The sequence below is a fragment of the Caretta caretta genome, chromosome 5, assembly GCF_965140235.1.
Source record: "Caretta caretta isolate rCarCar2 chromosome 5, rCarCar1.hap1, whole genome shotgun sequence".
NCBI classification, from domain to species: Eukaryota; Metazoa; Chordata; order Testudines; family Cheloniidae; genus Caretta; species Caretta caretta.
Window position 1 is genome coordinate 74,685,677 of NC_134210.1, and position 18,302 is coordinate 74,703,978.

General features: G+C 40.1%; 1 protein-coding gene across 6 annotated transcripts in view; it reads left to right on the forward strand.

Annotated features, from left to right (window-relative positions):
- COMMD10 (COMM domain containing 10) overlaps window positions 1–18,302 on the forward strand; it is a 159,599-nt gene that overhangs the window by 12,283 nt on the left and 129,014 nt on the right. For 4 of the 6 annotated variants that reach the window (XM_048850097.2, XM_048850096.2, XM_048850100.2 and 1 more), the window contains exon 5: window positions 17,426–17,536. In XM_048850097.2, coding sequence (XP_048706054.1) covers window positions 17,426–17,536 — 111 coding nt within the window. Of the gene's footprint in view, window positions 1–17,425; window positions 17,579–18,302 lie in introns of all 6 variants that reach the window. The other 2 variants (XM_048850094.2, XM_048850098.2) reach the window with 1 other exon arrangement.

Sequence of the window (18,302 nt, forward strand, 5' to 3'; positions counted from 1 at the left end):
GTATAGTCCTCTTTCTTTTAGTTAGTGCCTGCAGTTTCCACATGGGGGAGTTATAACACAGTACTGGTGCATGCTGCTATTCACACCTGCATAGGCCAAACTGTGTGTCAGTGTAGACAAGCCCAAAGAGGTGCATTCAGCACTTTCTCACACAAAAGCTTATGCCACAAATTTCAAACTTGGATGCCCAGATCCTGATTAAGGGATCAGATGTTAATAGATGCCGAGTACCAGCAATTCCCATTGACTTCCAGTCAATAGGGTGCTCCTCTGAAAATCTGGCCACGTTTATTTAGCTGCCTAACTTGAGACACCCTATGGAAATGTTGGCCATGCTTTTATTTTTCTTTTAGTTTTGGGGATGTTTCAGCTCATACCGATCTAAAGATGCTGGAATTTACACTATATATTTGCAGGTCACTTTTTAAGATCCTTTTTGGCCGAGCAAAGCAGGACATTGCACTCACCTTGATGTCATTTTTCTGTGTGTCTGGATGTAATCCTTTTAAACGCTGCATCTAATCAACTGCTAAAGTTTCAGGGAATGTTCTAAGCATCAATAGGCAGAGCTGCCTATTGATTTTGGTAAGCACAGGAAAAGCCATTTGCACTTTAAAAAGTTGTTCCTTGCTCTTTGTGCTGGAATCTGCCTAACAGCTGTGGGGCAGATGCTCAGCCAGCAGGGTGAACCAGAAGGAGAAGAGAGTGAAGTAGGTTTCATTCTTTCCACCCTCCTACAGATGCCTCCCCAAAGTCTGCTCCATGATGGGGGGAAAGGAGGAGAAGGGGGCACCAGCTGGCTGCTGTCCCTTCCATTCTGGGGGTAAGAAAGGTATTTTGGAAGGAGGAGAAAAAGGAGACACACAACCCCTGGGAATGGGTGGCAGGGGGGACACAGAGACCTTGGCATGGGAGAGGAGGTAGGGGGAGAGCGTCAGGGTGCCCTTGAAATAGAGGGAGATGGGACGGTGGCACACAGGGAGCTTGTGTGTGTGTGTGGGGGGGGGAGAGCAGTAATTCACAAACTTTATTGGTTCAAAGAAAAGGAGTACTTGTGGCACCTTAGAGACTAACAAATTTATTTGCGTATAAGCTTTCGTGAGCTACAGCTATCTCCCCACTGTATTTTCCACTGAATGCATCCGATGAAGTGAGCTGTAGCTCACGAAAGCTTATGCTCAAATAAATTTGTTAGTCTCTAAGGTGCCACAAGTACTCCTTTTCTTTTTGCGAATACAGACTAACACGGCTGCTACTCTGAAACCTGTCTTTATTGGTTCAGATATTGATGTTTGATATACCACATGCAAATTTATCCTTTTTGTACACATTTATTTTTGGCCTTAATAAGCTGAACTTGAGTATTTACAGACTTATAGTAAAATAAGTTTTGAATATGGCTGGGCGAGTCTAGGTGGGAGGGTTAGAGGACATGAGGTATAGAGCTGTGTTGGGAATTTTTCAGCAAAATTTTTTTTCCTGGAAAATGGTGATTTGTCAAAACTGACCTTTTTTGGGGGGTGGGAGGGGGAAGCATCAGGAAAAGTTTCTTATGTTCAGGATGGAATTTTTGGTTAAAACCAGAGAGAGACCCTCCCCAGAATAGCCTCATGGTAGGACACACAGATGGGCTGTGAGAGATCCAGATTCAGTTCATTAGTCTACCTGATTTAGACCAGGGACTTGAACCTGCATCTCCCACATCCCAGAGGTTTTCCCTGACCACCAGGCTACTGGTTGTCTTAGGGTGGATAAGCATGCGCGCTCTCCTCTAGCTCTCTGTGTGTGCTGGCTTCTACCTCGGATGTGGTAATATCTACCTCCATATCCTCCTTCCCATTTGTCATCCTACCATTATCCCTAAGCTCCTCATTAAAGACTGAGGCAAAGTATTTGTTTAGATATTGGGCCATGCCTAGATTATCCTTAACCTCCTCTCCATCCTCAGTGTTTAGTGGTCCCACTTCTTTCTTTCTTTGTTTTTTTCTTATTTATATGGCTATAGAACCTTTTACTGTTGGTTTTAATTCCCTTTGCAAGGTCCAACTCTACATGGCTTTTGGCCTTTCTCACTTTACTCCAATCACTTGCCTCAGTGGCAAACTGCAGTCCCTATTCTAGCCGCTCATCTCAGTGGCAAACTGCATTCCATTCACCAGCCACTGCCTTAGGTGGCAAGTGGGGGGAACCTGGCCCACCCGCTACTGAGTCTCGACTCAGGGACCCTATAGCTGATAGCCACGTACTGCTCCTCCTCCAACTCCGCTGTCTCCTTCCCTTGGCCACTTTCCTGCAGCCCTAGCATCTTCTTCACCCTTGTATCAGGGCTGTAGTCTGGCAGCTGTCAGCCTGGAGCTTTCTCCTACTCTACTGACCCTGCCCAGCACTGCTCTGTCCAGTATTCTAAGCAGCCAGTCCTCCTCCCTCACCTTTCAGGGAGTGACTGCCGCCTCCTCTGCTCAGCAGCCCCTTCTTATATGGGCCAGCCTGGCCCTGATTGGATGTTCCAATAAAGTGATTGGCTGGCACTATAAGCCTTTTCCTCATTGGCTGCCTCCTGTGCAGCCTCCCCAGGGTGGCTTTAACCCCTTAGCTATCAGTGAGGGGCAGCTGCCCCATGACAGTGGGTGTTTTTCTGAAGTTTCTCTTCCTTTAACTCCTTCATCCGAGTTAAAAAGTTACAGGAGAAAAGGGACTATGAAGTTTTGCACTTAAAATATCAGAACTTCTTTGTGTGCTCCACCTTGCAAAATTAATAGATTTTAAAGCTAGAAAGGAGTATTAGGATCATTACATCTGATTTCTTACACAACACAGGACATGGATCCTTAACCAGTAATTTCTATTTTGTCAATAGCATATCCTTTAAAATGATGTCCAAACTTTATTTAAGCTTAAAGTGACAAAGAATCCCTAGATTAAGTCATTCCAATTCTTTATTACCGTCAATGTTAAAAATGTGTGTCATATTTCTAGTCTAAATTTGTCTAACTTCAGCTTCCGACCATCGGATCTCATTATGTCTTTTTTCATTACCTTAAAGAGCCATCTAACTATCAGAAATCTCTTCCCCACGGGCAACCCAAATTCTGGAGTTTCCTAACTTCAGAGTGTTTGCATATATGTGTATGCATATATATTAGGGCTTACGATTAATTGCATTTAACTCACGTGATTAACTCAAAAAAACAATCGCTTTTAATCGCACTGTTAAACAATAGAATACCAATTGAAATTTATTAAATATTTTGGATGCTTTTGTACATTTTCATATATATTCTATATTGTAATTGAAATCAAAGTGTATATTATTTTTGATTACAAATATTTGCACTGTAAAAATGATAAACAAAAGAAATAGTATTTTTCAAGTCACCTCATACAAGTATCGTAATGCAATCTCTTTATTGTGAAAGTGCAACTTAAAGATGTAGATTTTTTTTGTTACGTAACTGCATTCAAAAACAAAACAATGTAAAACTTCAAAGCCTACAAGTCCGCTTAGTCCTGCTTCTTGTTCAGCTAATCGCTAAGACAAACAAGTTTGTTTACATTTACAGGAGATAATGCTGCCCACTTCTTATTTACAATGTCACCAGAAAGTGAGAACAGGTATTTGCATGGCACTTTTGTAGTCATCATTGCAAGGTATTTATGTGTCAGATATGCTAAGCATTCATATGCCCCCTCATGCTTTGGCCACCATTCCAGAGGACATGCTTCCATGCTGATGGGACATTAGACATGCAGTTTTCTTTCTATAGGTCTAAAAACTGTAGATTGGTGTGGATAGTTAGCTCAGGCTAGATAGTTCTGGATGTTTTGTATCTGTGATGAGACCACCACCACTGTCTGTAAAGTTGGTTTGGTAAGCCCAATGATTTTAAAACTTTGCATGGTGTGGTAAAGTTTTCTCTTTAATCTTGTGTTATGTATAGTATAAGTGTTGGAAACATTACAAAACTGTAATATTTTTAATAGTAATTTTGGAGTTACCTCACTCCTCTAGATAGGCTTCAGTTTCCAGCATACTCTGATACTGGTTTTCACCTCAGCAGACTGCTTGCTGCAATATCTCACCTAGTGGGAGCTGATCATTCATCATCAATGGATTGGCATTGCAATGTCTTGCAATATGATAATGAGGAAAAGTAAGTTTTTCAAGATTACTCTGGGTCAGTCAGTACATGAAGTACTGACACTGCTATATATTTTTTAAAAAATTTGTGGATACTTTTTAAATGACTTCTTACCTTAATTTTAAGACCTCTGTTCCATTGCTGACTGTCATTGTTTCTTACATATACATCAGAATAATTGGCTCCAGTTCAGCTTCTGCCAAGAGTTTGTCCAGTTATGATAGTGTCTCCTCCAGAGGGAATAAAACATAAGGGTTTATGTGTCTGCTACACATCCCCATTCACCTTGCATGTTTCTGAAAATTAAATCTCCTAGTCACTACCATCTGCCTTCTTTGTTATGTTTTCCCCATCTTCCTAGATAGTGTTCTCTTGATAGATGTACTGCCGTTGCGTTACTTAACTATGCTTTCGTTTAACATGGTTTTTTTTCCGCTTTTGGGTTTGTTCATATTCATGAATCTTTTTTATACAATCTGTTTATGGATTGCTTTTAAAAATGAAAAACTCATACACTCGGCACTGGATATAGCTTAATTAGATTCAACAGTGTCCAGGTGCTTGACAGGGAATTTCTTCAATTACCCAAACAATCCACTTAATTAAAAACTCTTGGATTTGCATTCTCCTCTTTAGTCCTAAATTGTGTAAACTTTTTTTTTTATAATAGATGGCACAGATAGTGATGCCTGTAGTTAAGATTGCCTGACACTTTCCATGATAGACCATGTTTTCAGTTGAGAAAAACTTTGCCAAACTTAAACTGTTTGGGTTGAAATTTTTCATGCTGTGGTCTGCTTTGTTTTCAGCCCCCACTGAAGTTTTAATTAAAACAGCTTAGCTGTTTCTGGGAATGAGTTTAGGGGAAAATATGTTGTTCTGTCCATATTAGAAAAAAAAAATTATCTGTTTCGCTGAGAAGCTCTAGTTCTTCCATGAGCAGGAACTTGAAATTTGGGAGAGGGGTGGCCTTTGTGCCGGGGTGTACTTTTGCCATCCTAGCGAAAATTTGCCCAATTTTGGCCAAGTTATAAGCCCCTGAAAAATCTGTTTTTATATGCTCAATAGAGGTTTCCCAGAGTTTGGGCAGCTATCTCTTCCAAAGATTTCAGCTACACTGATTACGCTCCATGCCCTCCTAACTCCTACATACCAACTGAATTGCAGATGTTCCATCCCCCCAGAGTGAGCATGCTCCTCCTGGGGGCTGCAGAGCCTGAGAAGGACTCTTCCTGCAATTGCTCCTCCTGGCCCTGATGGTCTGCTATTACTTTGGGCAACAGAACTGAGAGTGGCGGGGCGGGGAAGAGATTCTCCTGTAGACTCTCAATGTCCCTATAGCTGGCACCCAGGCAACATGGAGGAGGAAACAACCAGACTCATAGGCTGTGTCTACACTGGAGCAGAAGGTGTGATTTTTCAGTTTAGGCAGACATCCCTGAACCAGGTTGACTAAATTGGAGCACTAGAAATAGAAGTGTAGCTGCTGCTGCTGTGGGGTTTCACAACATGTGAAAGAGTACTGGCACAGGAGTCTGTCCTCTGGGAGTTGTGCCTGAAAGACTAGACACCAAGCCAGTGTCCGTCTCAGTAAGTTTAAAAACATAAGGGATCCAAGGTTAGGTCTAATACAGCAGTCTGGTGACTCTCCAAATGGGGAGCTTAGCCAAGATTGTAACATAAGAATTATTTTTTTTTAAATTGGTCTATAAACAGTTAGGAATTAGGTGACACAGGTTGTGTTGTATTTGGGATTGAGCAAATAACACTTTTACATATTAGTTAACTTATAAATAACCTGGGTTGGGTTTTATTTTTTTTAATTTTTTTTGAGTCAGGACAATCGGTTTATTGTTCCTCCTAAATAACTTTCTCCTTTAAAGTCATGAATAGTTGCTGTTCTGTCTCTTCTTTCTGGCACAAACAAATACTATAATAGCTTTTTCTGTAACCATCACTAGCCTTTCTTTTTCTCAGTCAGTTTCTCATTTTATTTATTCACCATTTTTATTCATGTGGTTTTATCTGCCTGTGTACGTGCATGCACGTGTATAATCATTACTGTTGAGGCTTACCAGCTGTCTTTTTTTTCAGTTGCTTTATAAACCTGCATATAAATTCCTTGTCTTTTTTTTTCTTGAACATATATTTTTAAGGTCTAGCTCAAAGGCATTTGTCATTTCACTGTGTAATGATCAAGAGGAAAACTGACCAGGAAAAGAGGTGTTTATAGCACTCAATAGAGAATCTCATGAAACATATAAGAGAGGTTTTAAAACCTGTCTTTTATACAATAAGCAGCCGCTGCATATCCCCTAGAATTGGTAAAGTGGCATGATATCCTCTCAAGTAAACTAAAGAGGTTATTAAACTGCAGGTTCTCTTTTAGTCTATAGAAGGAAGACTTATTTTAAAGAGACCTGCTAAAAGAAGTTACAATATCTTGGTGTGTGCCACATAACTGCTGTCTCCTGGTTCTAAATCCTGTTTCCTGCCTGCAGTTTTCCAGCAATGACCCATCTTCCCACACCAGCCTAATAAAATATAAATCAATAATAGCAATTTAGAAAACAAACAGTTTTTATTTCAGATATTTTTTTGTGAGAAATGCTTATCTTTGAACTGTCATACACTTGGGTTGAGTAAAATGGATATACTGGTATGTTCCTTTAAAGAAACATAGCTAAAACAAAAACTAACTTTTTTTAAGCCAAGAAACTGAATGTTTCTCATTTCATTTTTGAAAACCCTGCTTTAAAGGATTGGGATTTTTTTTGTCAGCGCTTGTAGCCATTGGGAGGACCAAGCCTTTTCTAAGTTAATCGGGAACAAATTCATTCAATAGTCTGTAGGAAAGAGTGTGCAGAGTTGTCCCACTGAATGGGCAGTGCAGATAGTGCTAGACAACTCTGTGTTAGTCTCTGCTGCATGCAGCTTACTACACTGGTTTCTTTAGAGGGCTACTGTCCAGGAGATAGTTGAGGCTCCCTGATTCTGCCTCAGCTCTGTTGCAGTTTACGGCTGCTTAGTTAGATCAGTTTAGTTGTCAGATACTATTCTGCCTGGTGTTCACATAGCTTTTTAATACTCACTTCTTCCATGACACCACCAAGAAGTGAATCAACCAAGACATTTTTGACATTTATTTCAAATGCATAGTTTCTAAAAGCTATACAAAAATGTGTTCAACTATACTGTACACATGTCCCTGCTGCTTTGTGTGATGTTATTGCTGTAACCCTTGTCTTCCTCCACATGTTCACCCTATTGTTGGTTGCCCTGTCACTGTGGCATATGTGAAACAATATTGCACACATTTTGGTGCAACTCATCTGTGTTGTGATGTGTCTAGCACGCTTTTGAGTACTCTAAAATTTATACCTTATATAGTTTAGTTTATTAATATAGCATCTTAGCCATATGCCATTGTGCGTAATACCTTCTATTGTTAGTTTTTGGCCCTAGGAACTTTAAAATTAATAGATTGATTTAAGCAAAGGCTATTTTTCAAGTCTATGATTGAGGAAAAAGGGATTATTAATATGCTGATGCCAAAGTAGAAACACATTTATACTGTATGGTTAAACTAAAGTTGTTGTTTTTACTCATGGAGACTTGGCCAATGTAATTTGATTGTGATCTTTGCAAAGTTACTTTAGCTCCTGAGTTTACAAGAAAGTACTGTCCTGCCGCTTATTACCTAATACCTTCAGCCTCTGCAGTATCACCACAGAGGTACTGAAGTATGCATAATTTCTATCATCAAACATAGATAATAGTAACAATAACCTGTTTTCTCACCGGCCTGGACTTTCTTGATCTATGAAATGTTTCCATCTTGTGGTCCAACTAAGAAGGTAGGAGTCTAATTAGATTCCAAGAACTTGACCTAGCCAACATGCTCTAAAACCTTACCAACTGCTGTATAATTATAATAAATATAATAAGCCAAATCCTGGATTCAGTGCATAGCCTGTGTTAAGCTTGATGCTAAGAAGAGTCACGTAGGGAAGTATCTTCCATTCCCTTGTCCTCCAGGATGTACTCAAATCACTGCTGCAGCTTCAAGGTAGTACATGGGTGGGGAAAATAGCTGATGGAGCCACATAGGTTTGTCTGCACTGCAGTCAAGGTATGTGATTGCAGCACATGTAGGCACACCCAAACTAGCCTTAATCTGGCCAGTTTGAGTACCAATAGTAGTGAAGCTGTGGCAGCATGGACTTCATCTGGGCCTCTGGGTATTTGCTCAGGGTGGCTAACCCGTACTGAAGTCTTTGCTGCCAGAGCTCCATTGCTGGATCAGAGCTTGCTTGTATGTGTGTACACATGCTGCAATCACACCTCTAATTGCAGCGTACGCATACCTGTAATTGCATGTTCTCCAGATCTGCCCTTATGTGTCCCTCCCACAAACCTCCTCCATTCTGGAACACAGGACTTTCCCAGTGGAACATTGCTTCCAGACACAGTAGGTGTGGACCCTTTAGTAGGGATGACCCATATGTTGCCTACCACGTGCCTTGGAATCACACTATTTATGCTCCCAGTTATGCCTTGTATACTCACTAGGGGAAAGGCAAAATATGTCCCTAATGAAGAGTCAGAGACACACTGCTCCAGCACATCTTCAAATTGTTAAACTAGCTGTAGAGAAAAGTAATTATAAATGTGAGTAATTGACTTAAAATGGCAGTTGCATCAATAGTTAACGAGCTTTGGATTTTACATATCTTCTATACAAATGTGAATCAATGATTTCTTTACTAACAGCCTAGTAAGTAACTGGCTGAAACTGAAAGCATGAAAGTCCATCTTAGTGGCTTGAGTAGACATTGCTAATACCAGAAAGGTCACTACTGTTAGTAGGTAGCCTCAGATCTGTGCCAAGATTTAAATTTATAAAATGGATATTAATATTTATTTTCAGTCATGCTAAAATCAGTGACTGTATCACTGGAAGCTGATTTGACCCGATTGATGGGCTCATTGTAAACTAGATCAGGAGTCGGCAACCTTTCAGAAGTGGTGTGCCGAGTCTTCATTTATTCACTCTAATTTAAGGTTTCGCGTGCCGGTAATGCATTTTAACATTTTTAGAAGATCTCTCTCTAGAAGTCTATATTATATAACTAAACTATTTTTGTATGTAAAGTAAGCAAGGTTTTTAAAATGTTTAAGAAGCTTCATTTAAAATTAAATTAAAATGCAGACCTTATCAGTTTAGTGTAGTGGTTCTTAACCTGGGGTGCACGCACCCCCTGGGGCTGTGAGATGCCCTTTCTGGGGGTGCGAGACATGCAAGATTTTTTTAGAAGGTAAATCATCAAAAACACAAATTAAGCACAGGCACATAAGTACAACTACTTTCTTTCATCAAACCTATATATTTATTAACATTATACATTTTTAACGATTACTGTAATATACAAAGTTTTTAAGTTTTCAAGTTTTAAAGCTAATTGTAGTGTAATTTTTGATAAGGGCTGCAGAACGCTGGGCCCAGGCCAGGAGCAGAGCCCTGGGCTGGCTGCTGGTACCCTAAGCCGGCAGGAGGCCTGGACCCCGGCTGGAGGCCTGGACCCCGGCTGGAGGCCTGGACCCCGGCTGGAACCCCAGACCAGCAGCAGGGTGAGCGGGGCCTGGGGCTGGTATCCCAGGCCAGCAACAGGCTGGGTGGGGAAGATGGCTGGGATGCTGGCTGGCAAGGGGCCGGCAGCCAGAACCCCAGACTGTCAAGGGGCTGAGCTGGGTGGCGGACAGAACCCCAGATCGGTAGCGGCTCACCCGCTGCTGGTCTGGGGTTCCACCCATTCCTGCCAGCCGGGGTCCCGGCCCCACTCAGTCCACTGCCGGCCGGGGATTCCGTTCACTCAGGCTGGCAGTGGGCTGAGCTGGGCCAGCGGCCGGAACTCCAGACAGTCAGTGGGCTGAGCGGGGCCGGTGGCCGGAACTCCAGACCGGCGGTGGGCTGAGTGGCTCAGCCCGCCGCCAGTCTGGGGTTCCGTCCGTTGGCTCCTGCCAGCTGGGTCCCGGCCGCTGGCCCCGCTTGGCCTGCTGCCAGTCTAGGGTTCCATTCACCCAGGCAGGCAGTGGGCTGAGCGGGGCGGGCGGCCGGGACCCCGGCTGGCAGCAGCATGCCGGTAAAAATTGGCTCGTGTGCTGCAGGTTGCCAACCCCTGAGCTAGATCAATAAGAGGTTTAATACCGTACCATAATTTCCTTGGTATACACTTTTCTTCTCAGTAGTTGCAGTAGTACTGTGTAATCTAGCTGTTTCAAAGGAGGCTACAAAAGATGCCTATGGTTTTGTCCTTTGTCACAAACTTAGTTTACTTTAAGTTTCTGACCAACCAGTATTACATTCCATGCTAAATTTAAGTACCATTCTGTCCTACTCCCACTAGATAGCTAACTTGTCAAAAAACTTATACTGATTTAATATGAGCCAGATCCATGTGTAAGTAATCCTCTGGACTTTGTTGGGAGTATATATGTGTGTATGCTTTAAGCGTGGTAGTGTTTGTGTGATCTAAAGGTTACCTTCTTAAACTTACTGTTCCAGGTACAGAAAATTATAGAACACTCACTCTCAATTTAGCACTACTGCTGCCTGCTCACAAGTATTCTGTCCAGAAGGCTATGCTTTTCTGATTTTGTAATTAGGATGAATTTGCAATGTATTTATCTGAGATAAATGTAAATTATTTTTCTACTTTGTCACACCAGGACAAAGCCAGTCAGCATTCAAATCCTTTTATATGTAAACAGGAGTAGTGTGTGTTTGTGCAGAGATCTAATGATGTATATGACAAGGTATTCAACACCATTCCTGAGTCTAGGTTTTCTATGAATATAAAGCAGTATTATAGGCTTAATATGGTTTAATTGTGCTTGCATATATGTATTCTAATCCGAATCAGATAATATCAAAATCTTCAATTTATTAGATATTTTAATAAATTTATTTTAACAGTTATTACATAGTTTACAGTTTGTAATCATGCACAAATGAAAGGTGTAATTTGTATTACCTTTTGTGAAAAGCTAGTAATTTTAAATGCCGAACATCAGGGAATCTTGCACAAATGGGAGATGCAATTTGTATTATATTTTAGTGAAAAGCTAGTAATTTTAAATGTAGTACATTTTTTCAAAAACATCACAAGGATCTGAATGTAATAATCAAGGTATTCATAATATGTTGATACTAAAGCTTTAGCTGATCGGTTGTCACATAATTATCTAAGCTTCTTCTTTTGTAGAAATTCTGATAATGTTGATTTCAGCCATTCTTAAAATGTGCAGCCTTTGTTACAGTTTAAGCAGTACTGCTTATTTATTGTCACTACTATCTCCACTACTTTCTCTGGGGTAAATGCTGCTGGCACTCTCTACTCTGCAGATATGTGCTAAAGTGTGGAAAATCTGTGGAGGAGAAACAGTGGGTGGTTTAGCTGATACTTCAGCATCCTGTTCATGCTGCAGAAATGTATAAACTTTCTGCTTGACCTCAGCTTGATTTTATCACAAGACTCATCATTGAAGCCCTACCAAATTCATGGTCCATTTTGGTCAATTTCACTGTCATATGATTTTAAAAAGGGTAAATGTTATGATTTTAGCTATTTAATTCTGAAATTTCATGATGGTCTAATTGTAGGGGTCCTAACCCAAAAGGAGGGGTGTGTGTGTGTGTGTGTGGGGGGGGGGGGTCACAAGGTTATTATAGTGGGGTTGCGATACTGCTACTCTTACTTCTGCGCTGCTGATTGTGGTGGCACTGCCGTCAGAGCTGAGCAGCTGGAGAATGGCGGCTGCTGGCTGGGAGCCCAGCTCAGAAGGCAGAACTACTGCCAGCAGCAGCACAGAAGTAAGGGTAGCATGGTATGGTATGCTGCACAGCTCTGAAGTCAACACAGAAGTGAGGGTGGCAATACTGTGATCCCCTGAAATACCTCCGCCCCTCGCAGCTCCCTTTTGGTCAGGACCCCAATTTGAGAAATGCTGGTCTCCCCTGTGAAATCTGTATAGTATAGGGTAAAAGGACACAAATGACCAGATTTCTTGCGGGGGATGGGCGGGAGACACACTAGATTTCATGGTTCGTGATGTGTTTTTCATTGCTGTGAATTTAGTAAGGCCCTACTCATAATATGTAATCCCTAGCTCTTGGAGACGGGTGATTTGGTGATAAACCCAGATTTCATGTTGTAGTGTTTTTTTTTTTTAAGTAAATTTTTAGTCTTCATGGTGATAGAAAAAAGCTTGAACATGTGACCAGAATGGACTCTAAAAGCTCATAAATGAGAAGACAACAAGAAGTCCGGTGGCACCTTAAAGACTAACGGATTTATTTGAGCATAAGCTTTCATTGGTAAAAATTCGACTTCTTCAGATACATGTTACTAACAGATTTATTTGAGCATAAGCTTTTGTGGGTAAAAATCCCACTTCTTCAGATGCAGAAGATGCATCTGAAGAAGTGAGATTTTTACCCACGAAAGCTTATGCTCAAATAAATCTGTTAGTCTTTAAGGTGCCACCAGACTCATTGTTGTTTATGTGGATACAGACTAACACGGCTACCCCTGATACATAAACGAGAAGGCCACACTCCTCACTCCAACATTTTTATTTTCAAATCGCATGATTTTTAAGCCTGTCTCAGGTCCCAGAATTTTGCCTCAATTTTTTTGACCTCTTGGAGTTGAAAATTGTGACTACCAAGGGTACAGTCTGGGCTATGTCCCCTCAATTATCCAATCTGGGAGCTTTTTACCTTGCTTTACTATGAGGGCAACCACTCCTGTGGTCTGCTCACACACAGCCTCTAGTTTGTAAATCACTCCCAGTTATACTATATGAATGCTATAGCCAGCCACTCATGATCACATTACAGGGCAACATCAGCAAACTCCCAGTCTCAGACTTTCCCCCAGAAATGTGCATCTTGTACTGCCCAGCACCCTCCTGTACGTTACAAGCCCATATAAAGTCTGTCATTTATTAATGGAAAATAATATGCACAAATCTGGTTTCCCAAACACTTCAGTCTAAACAACAAAACAAAATTATTATCTATGGAAAGATAGATTTTAAGTGCTTACATGTAATGAGGTAGGTATGTATGTCAGAATTGGTTACAAGGAGATAAAAGGTAAAACACAACTAACACCTAACTTAACAAGCTAAGTGAATACAAAGCAAAGGTCTCTCTCACTCACCACATATTCCAGTGGTCCTGCTGCCTGAACCTCTTTCGATCAGGATTTCCCCCCTCCTTCCCCAGTACAATGCTGCTTCTTTTGTTCTTCAGGTGTTGCAGCTGGGTAGACAGCAAGGAGGGAGAGATGATTCTCTTGTGCAAAAATCATCTCCAGGTGATGTTCAGGAGACAGAGTTTAATCTGCTGCTTTGACAAATTGTAGCTTTTTGCCCACCCTCTCTCTCCTGCCGAAGAATGGCCACTTAATTAGGTGATGGTCCATTTGATCTTGTTGACCCTGGCTGAGGGGTTGGCTAGCGTTTTGTTTCTGGGGGACTTGTTTGTTACTACCCTCCAGAATACATTGGAACACGTCTTGCTAACATTATTCAGTGGAATTTTATATCCTTACATACAAATGTTGCCACACATATTTTACCAGGATACTAATGATCAGCAAATCATGAGTTTTCATATATCTTACACAATATGCTTTGAATAGAATTTAACATAGTCTTGTAGAAAGGGTGAACAGAGGGGTACAGACTGTCATAGCAATATGGGGAAGTGAAATAAGATGTTTCACTGCCTGCTTTGAGTGTCTGCTCACATACCCAGTTCTTTCTTCGGCCGTAACGCCCCTTCTCTTCCTCTCAAATTGCATTTCTTACCAAGAATTTACCCTGATTTCATCTCCAGCTCAGTTTCTGATTGGCACATCTGACCCTGCTCTCCACACTCTCAGCTGCAACCCTGAGTGTGTCTCTGTCATGGACATCCAGTGTTCCACCACTCTCAAGTTGAGCATCCTTCACAGTCCTTTCTTGCTCCTTCCCTGGCAGATGTTCCATAAATACTAACTTGTATTAGTGATATTGACTGCCTTCCTCCCCCCCCCATCTTCTAGTTATACCTCCTTAGTTTACAGACACCTGAAAATGTGATTTTTTTAAAATAAAAATGTTGAGCTAAAACTAGATAAATGTTAGTGCTACCAGTAAGACATTATGTAGCAAAATAACACGTCCACCATATTTATCTTCAAATTAGAGAGAGAGGAGCTAGCTTTTCTTCATATAAATGTGTGTGTAGAATATCTATAAATGTGTGTATTATATATATAAATGTATAAAGTATGCTGATGAGGAACTGTGAAAAGATGCCAAAAGTCTACAGTAACTGAACGCATGTATTTATTTTCATAAATTAAGAGGACTATTTTTTTTTTTTTTTTAAATCCAAGGAATTACCTCTGAGATTACATTAAAACTCCACAGTAGATTGTGGATACTGGAAAATCGTTCAAACCTTTTTGGGTCATTATAGTAAATATTATATTAGAAATGAAAAAAATTGAAATGTCTTTTTATCCTTTGGAAAAATAATCCTAAAAGTTGTACCACTTAATTGTTGGCAAGTACTGTGAAATAAAGTATTTCGGAAATAAATATTGTACAGAAACCTTGTTACCACTCACAAAAGGTTAGTTACTATTTCAGAATTTTGAACATCTTCCAAATAAGCAAAGCCACGGCAAAATATATGTTCTATCTCCCTTTCAAGAAAATAAATAGGCAAACCATTTGAAGCTTCAGATAGCATAGAGTATATTAATCAAATATTGTTCTCATACAGCTATATTAAAATACCCCCCCCACCATGAATCTTACCAAAAACAAAGTAATTTTAAAGTAAACCAATATAAATAAAGTTAGGGCTTTTATTGCATTGTTTAGACTATTGTGTTGCAGTATTTATTGTGTGTGTTCTAAGATGTCTGCAATATTCCAGAATAAGTGTGAATTAGGAGTGAAGTAAAAACCATAAATCTGCATTTCTAACACAACATGATGTTTAGTTTACCGCTAGAGGTCCCTTTCAAAATAAAACAAACACTTGGCTCAAGCCCCCCCCCCCCCCCCCTAAAACCCTATTGACACTTACAGTTCTAGGAAATTTAAACGAAAATGTTGGACTCCCTTAATGTTGTTCCATCTGGGGGCAGGTAGTGGGAGTGAGGAGTCCAGCTCAATGTGCAGCTGAGGCTACTTAACCAAGGTAGCATGCAGCCACCAGTCGTCTCTCACACTCTTAAAGTTACTGAAATAATCCTGTAGTAAAACTGTCAAGGTTTTGGGGCCTAGACCATGGATGAGAGTTCTCTCAACAGCCCTGTTAGCAAATACACATTGCAAGCATGTCAAAGCATAACCACTATCCCCATTCCACTGTAACAAAATGTACAGGAGACGTTAGGAAAACTCAGGAGTCGCATAGCAACCATGTGGTCTACTAAAATCACTACTGTATTGGGATTATTCCTAGCTCTGCCAGTGGCCTGCTAGGTGACCTTAGGCAAATGACTTCCCTTCTCTGTGCCTTAGTTTCCCGTCTTTAAAATGGGGATGATGAAGTAAAATACTTCAAGATGAAAAGCCCTGTATAAAAGCTGGGTCTTTTCATTATTACCTAGCCACAGTAGTATATCAGCTGCAAACCTAGGTGAGAAATAGAACTATCTAAATGACTATTAGCTCCTACCAACAAACATTTCTCTTTCTTTTTTAAAAAGCTAGGAAATTAAATGGCAAAAAACTTGGTTAATGCAGCGTTAAGGTTGCTGAGTGACAGCTCATGCCTTTCCAGAATATCAAATTCAGCAAAACTCAAACTTTTGAAAATTAGGAAATACAGAGTTAAGGTAACTCCTATGCAACCTTAATGCTGCCCTCTTTGAGCAATGTCCCATAGTGCCTATAACACACACATTCCCACTGTGCTTTTTCACTTTAATTGATGGACGGTAACTTCACTTACTGTACACAATCACAGTTCTTCTTAGGAGCTCCAACTTATTCCTCTCCCATCCAATACAGTTACACGTAAATGTGAATGTATCTGGACTATATGGAGACCATTCCCAGTGGCTACTGGAGGCTCTGGGGGGTTGTGTGGGCGTTTACCTTAATTCTGTATTTCCTGTTTTCAGAAGTTTTAGTTTTGCTGAATTTGACATTCTGGAAGGGCAGAAGCTATCACTGGACAACCTTAACTCTGCATTAACTAAGATTTATGTCATTTAATATATTTAGTTCCATAACCAATTTAAAATGCATTTCTATGAACAAAACATAAAGAAATTCCAAATAGAGTTAAAAAACTTTATAAGACTAACTTGAAGCAGGTGATAATTATGCTAATTAAACCTCTCAGCTGGTAACTGCCCTTCAGTTTTCTTCTCTTCTCCTATAGCCAGAGAAATTGGTTCCTGAAAGCCCCCTAGTTCTGTGGCTTATGTAGTAATATCTCCCTTACAATGGGATATTGTGATGCATAATTTGCTAATGTTTGTAAATCACTTTAGGTCCTTGACTTAAAAGTGATATAGAGTGTATTTTGTGTGTGGTTTCCTTTTATGTGCATTTTGTTTGTTACTGAAGAAGGAACAGACTTTGCAGGTCACACTATTAGCTGTTTTGGTTCTGCAATGTTAACGGGAGTGGAAAGCAACACAGAATAATTTTTGTCATAAATATTGGCAGGCATGATGGAATGCACCCAGGGTGTGGACCTGCTGATTAAGAATTTGCCATTTTTATTTAGTCACTTTCCAAAGCAAACCACATTTGCCATTAAGATTCTATTTTTGGAAAGGAAATTTAAGTATAAAACAGAATGTAAATGGGAACCTCAGGGGGTCAGCACTTTTGAAAATCATTTATTTTTAGATTTGATTTATAAATTGCTTCCCAAGAGTGTGGAAATCACTGTAAGTCACTGTCCTCTTTAATTTTAGGAATACAATGATTTACTTGAACATATCAGACCTTTACCCTCAAGGCTGTCACAATTACCATAGAATAAACAATATTTAAAGGGTGTTTTTGCAGATTAATTTAAAACAAGCCACATTATATAGTTGAGGGAGAATTTGCAGAATGTGCTTTGCATAGGAACCCTATTGCCTACGTAGAGCCTGGCCATCCATGTTCATTGACAGACTACTGAGAAATGTTGAAAGCTTACCTCCTTATTGCTTCTGCAGCAACTGATTCTAATTTGAACTTGTGTTTTATAGCTTGAGACAATTGGATGGCAGCTTAACCTTCAGATGGCTCAGTCCACCCAAGCTAAACTGAAATCTCCTCAAGCTGTATTAGAACTTGGAATGAGCAATGAAGATTCAAAGGTAGGAAAGCCACTGCCTGGCAGAGTGAATTTAGGAATTTTTGTAAGTATTATTATTTTAAGGTTCTAAGACTATAACTAGCTCTACTGATGGTCATTAATCTCACAGCAGTGTTTACATTTATTTTTTTAAAGGTAATTTAATTTAAGCAACTGGAATTAATAAAAAAATTGGCGTATTGTTATTTGCATTAAGTAGGTTTGGGGACTGAATGCCATATAAGCAGTTCTTTGTGCTATGGGGTATGGTTATTGTATATAATGTACCTCATGATTGATAATGCTTAGATATTTTGCATATGGTTTTCCACTGCCTTCTATTTTATACTTTGTCAAAGTAGGGCTGAGATTTTATCAAATCATTATGCATGTGTTCTAAGACCACTATACAGGTGTAAATGACAGTGGAGAGCCAGGGTCTTTACATTTTTAATCGTACAGCCTTATCTACCATGTGGTTTTTAGCCATTGGTTTAGCTACACTGAGACAGCCACTGATGTAAACATGCTGCACCAATGTAAACCTTGGGTTGTGTTGGTGGATCTTACTTCAGTTTGAAATGGACATGCTACGTCAATGGAAGCCACTTTTTACATTTATGTTGCATATTTTGCTACTGGTTTGAATTGATCCAATTGCATTGACTTATCCACAGTGGTGGGTAAACCTTAATATAGGCAAAGTCTGACTAATAGGGAAAGTAAATTTACAAAATCCCAAAGTAATACAAATAATGTTTTGTTTATGTTTGAATAGTAAGATCTAC